Genomic DNA, 4,741 nt, shown 5'->3' on the forward strand with positions numbered 1-4,741 from the left:
AATTATTAGTTGTAAAATGGTCACCAGGCAATATTATCGCTTATCGCAATAATTTGTGAGACAATTAATCGCCCAGCAAAATTTGTTATCGTGACTGGCCTATGTGAAACATTCACACAATAATGCATAATGGCATTCTTAATAACGATTTATAAAATGAAGAAATGTGAAATAAAACAGAAGGTCTGGCTCAGGAAGTCTTTGATGAGCTGAACAAAGGAGCTTTTGGGATTTAGGCMCCCATTTAAAGCACAAACTCTCGTTCTCTCGTGTATTGGAAATGCACAGACTCAGATGCTGGGGGGATATAAGTCGCAAACTGGACGTGATTCTGACAAGGATCACAGTTCAGCAGCGTGCCCGTGAGGAGCGAGATCACAACTGGTGAGAGGCGAGGAGGGAACTGAATTTGGAATGTTGGCATTTTCACAACACAGAGGCGTGGTTAAGACTCAAAGCAGAGAAATCTGCCTGCTTGGCCCTAAATAACAATTATGTTTATCATTGGATCCCTGCAGCTGTGACCTTGGTTGCAAGCTAGAAAAACCTCCCTGGATGACACGTGAGGAAAAAGCCTTGACTCCCCCCCAACCCTTACCCGCTTCACCCATGATCGGATCTGTCTGAAGGCCACGTTGGGTGGATACAAACTGAACTCTAGTGACTTTTGCTTTGACTGATAACTTGTTTGGACTCTGGAGGTCTCTGATTGGTTCCAACATGGAGTACTATCCTGGATGTCACCGGCTCCGCTGAACCCCCACCCCCCTCCCCTCCTTAGCTGCCTTGCACTGTACGCAGAGTAGTTTTTTTGGGCGCATGTTTGTGTGTTTCTGTATAAAACACAGGATCAGAGCTCTTTTTTTTAACTCGCCTTTCCTATTGTGTGTGTATTTTAGTCTGCACAAGGTAGCGCACCTTAGTGCAAATGATCATGGACCTTCGTTCCCCCATGTTTGTCATGTGTGTGTTTCTCCGGATAGATGTTCTAAACTGCAGATTTCGTTCTGCATTGCATCTTGATGTTGTGTGTGAATGACAATAAATGAATTTGAAATCTGATTAATGCTTTTAACACTGCAGACAAACAAAAACAAGCTGCATTTTGTCATTCAGTGGGGGATGATTAAGATGAAAATAACAGAAGCATGCTGTGTGTAGTCACCTCAGTGGTTCTGATGTTTGTTTTCAAACCTGTTCCAGAGGCACACAGTTCAAAAAGAGAGGACTGGTTTATTTTTTTCCAGATTTTATAGTAAATGCCTGCAGGCTGCCTAAACATGGAAGATATTTTCAGAGTGTAATGTGAAAAATGAACAGAAGTGACTGCATGGTTTCAGGCTACATTTTAGTTTTCAGTCCTAAACAGTTTTTCTGTAATTACTTTCTGACTATGAATATTTACAAAGAAACGGTTACAGCTTCTGTCACTGGGATTCAGTCATATCCAGAATAGAGCTGAGAGGTAATTAGTTTTTTTTTCTTCATTAAAATTCTTACCATTGTCTCATGTCCTCGTAGATTTTGCATAAAACAAAGATGAAGTGAGCGTTGAGAACAAATACATTTTCATTCTGCTTTCACATTTCCATAAGGAGAGGACTGGAGGTCCGCCCACACAAACATACATGTCCACAGGAGTCAGAGGGGGCCGGACACTGTGCCACGCAGAGTGATGGATGAATCTGAGGGTGGGTCAACGCCCCCTCACCTGTCACTCCTGCCCAACAAAGCCCATCAGAACCTCAGCCAATGATCTGATGTTGGATCTGTAGGAACATGTCAGTGTTACAGCTGATGTTTCACATTACAGTTACATCCCTTACTCCTAACATACAAAGCTCTTAACAACCAAGCTCCATCATATATTAAACATCTTATTGTTCCATACTTTCCTAACAGAGCACTTCACTCTCAGACTGNTCTCTCTGCAGATCAGTATCACAGAAGACGGTGCAGCAGCAAACTTCACACGCAGCTTTGCAATTAAATCTGGATATTACCTCTGCTACAGCAAGGTAACACACAGACACACACCAATAATAAGTTGAATAATCTTTGCATCACTGCTATACTTGATATATTTTGATCTCTTGTGCTTCATAAATGAGCTGTATTCTTTTCTTTAGGACTTGGCAGAAGGCAACYTGGTGGTGGACATTCAGATTATTTCAGACAAAGACGCTCTTCCTCATGGCTACATTTGCATACCAGAGCACCTTGAACCAAGTGCGCACTGGCACACGTTCACAGATTTTCCTCATTGTATCGGCATGTTTGTTTTTTTACTGATTTGTTTTGCAGTTTGATTGATGGACAGTTTCTGCACCTGTGTGTGTTTGTGTCTAGAGACCTCCGTTTCGAAGAAAAAGCGTGTGTGTGTGTTCGCCTCTCCCCTGTGAGCAGTGTGGACACAGCTGTGTTGGACATCAAGCTGACAGCCAAAAGCAAAATGATGCTGCAACATTACACATATGTGGGGTTAGTATTTAGTACCATTTATATTTACAGTTATTTATCTTAGACCTGTGTTTAAACTTATATTTTAAATATATTTTTTCAAGTAACTGCTTAATTTCTTTAATGATAYTTAAAATAATTCGATTTGGATTCTCCTCAGTGACATCAATGGCTACGTTCTGTGGTGCAGAAAAGGGCACTTTTCCAGCCCCGTACCTCAGCCCAAACCTCGCAAGTTCAGCCTGGACATACGCAGCCTTTCTTTGGAACAACAAACTCCTCCCTCTCTTCCCCTCAAGCCCAGGTCTTCCATATATTTCTCTGTTACAAGAAGCTGACATCCTGAGATGTTGCTTGCTTTGCTGTAATGTTTTCCTTCTTGCTTCCACAGCAACCCTCCTCCTACCCTTCCAGCAGGCAGGCTGAGTCACAGACGGCACACCCTGAACGTCAAGGACAACGTGGACAAGTCTGCTGACAGCAGCNGTTCCTGGAGTTTCTAAAAGTAGAATGGGAGGCAGAGCTTTCAGTTATCAAGCTCCTCTCTTGTGGAACCAACTTCCAGTTTCTGTCCGTGAGGCTGACACTCTGTCTACTTTTAKGATTAGACTGAAGACTTTCCTTTTTGATAAATCCTATAGTTAGACTTAGGTTTCCTGAATTATTCTTCACTTCTGCTGCTGTAGACTTAGACTGCTGGAGCACAAACTGAGCACATTTCCTCACTCTGCTGTTGTCTTTAGTCTAATTATTATATCATGTGGTTGTCTTTGTTCCCATAGAGCAGTGGTTCTCAAAGGTGGAGTTGGGACCCACAGTGGTGTCCTGAAGATATTTTCTGAATTAATTACATTACAAAATGACAACTAACACTTTTTTTGCTTTGCTGTTACAAAATAATAAGATTAATGTACTTCAAATGGACAAATATAATGTAATAAATAATTTTACTATGCTCTTGTTTTGTGATGTGGAAACAACGTTGATCAACTGACAGCTGAGGGCACAGGCCTCTGCTGCTTTTTGTTGTGGGTCAAAAGCTGAAAAATTTGGGAATGACTGCAGAAGACCAACAGCTGGTCACAGAAACTTCCTTCTGGATTTGATAACTTTTACTACAACAATGTTGGACTTTTTGCCATTGTAGGAGGGTGAGCTTAAGGTGGTATTAAGCTTCTCCCACATCTCTCATACACAAGGTTATGAGGAAACTTTTACCAAGGTATTTCTCATTACTTAATATCTTGACTGTGCGAAGTAAAAAGTGACACAATAAGTGAACATTCAGATGAGTTCAAGTTGATTCATAAAAGACTATGCAATAATTTCTTTACACAAATTGAACAAATCATAAGTACACTTGATTGTGGGTATTCCTATAAAAGGTGTCAAAGTTAAATGAGATAAAACCCGCGTCCGAATTTCAATTCTCATCAACTCAGATTACTTATATAGAACAGTAAAACGTCAGTTCTGATGTTAACAACCAAACAATTTTACTGGCACTTTCAGCTCAAGTTTTGGCAAATAAAGAACAAGGAAAGGAGGAAAGTAAGATTAGRATTTTACTACTACTTTTACTTTATCAAAGTGTGGGTCAACCGGAAACTGCACGTCTTTTCTGCGCTCAGGGTCCACATGACACGTCACTCCGAACACATCAGCTTTACCTGGTGATGTCTTCTTAAGGCACCCTCGGGGTAGGAGCTGGCTCGCCTCCGATCAGTCAGGGAACTGAATGTCGGCTCGCTTACCGGTCATTGGCGAGTAGGTGTTTTTCCAGGTAACTTTCGTKTGTTTCAGTCCAAGCCAGAAAAATTCAAGCTGTTATCCGGTCCCTTCTTTTCAAAATAAAATCTCCCCACGGGAGGTGAAAACACACTTTAGAGGCTTGAAGCCTCAGGGTGGGAGCACCAGCTGGCGTGCCGGGTCCCTGGCTGTTAAGTCTTCCCTAGTTGGCTCACGGGCTCAGACCTAAAAGCCGAACTGAGTCCTCCGGAGAGAATCCCAGCTGTCTTCCTCGGATGGAGTCAGGAAGAAGAGTGTGTCGCTCAAAGCCGTCTGGGTTAGTAAAAGAAACAGACGAACTTTGGTTCCATCCTCAGGATTAGAGATGAGTCAGAGAAAGAAAGATCAAACATTTGCCAGGGCGACGGCCCAAGGTTAAAATTCTATGGCTGTTCACAACAGGATGATAACCTTTTTTTAGCTTTCTTCTGATAGACTCTAAGAGAAATCACTGCAAAACATTTATGATGATTAATTAACATTTCTGTTTTAT

At 41.8% G+C, this 4,741-nt stretch overlaps 1 protein-coding gene across 1 annotated transcript; it reads left to right on the forward strand.

Annotated features, from left to right (window-relative positions):
* Positions 1–1,934: 1,934 nt before the first annotated feature.
* On the forward strand, positions 1,935–2,945 carry LOC106528432 (multivesicular body subunit 12A-like; the record flags this gene model as incomplete). The annotated part of the gene is given in 6 exon segments (XM_014023600.1): positions 1,935–2,018; positions 2,130–2,229; positions 2,350–2,375; positions 2,378–2,481; positions 2,621–2,764; positions 2,852–2,945. Coding segments are annotated over 6 exon segments (552 nt in total), but the record flags the coding sequence as incomplete, so codon positions are not given.
* Between the last annotated feature and the right edge of the window lie 1,796 nt (positions 2,946–4,741).

Source organism: Austrofundulus limnaeus, unplaced genomic scaffold (assembly GCF_001266775.1).
Source record: "Austrofundulus limnaeus strain Quisiro unplaced genomic scaffold, Austrofundulus_limnaeus-1.0 Scaffold379, whole genome shotgun sequence".
Taxonomy (NCBI): Eukaryota; Metazoa; Chordata; class Actinopteri; order Cyprinodontiformes; family Rivulidae; genus Austrofundulus; species Austrofundulus limnaeus.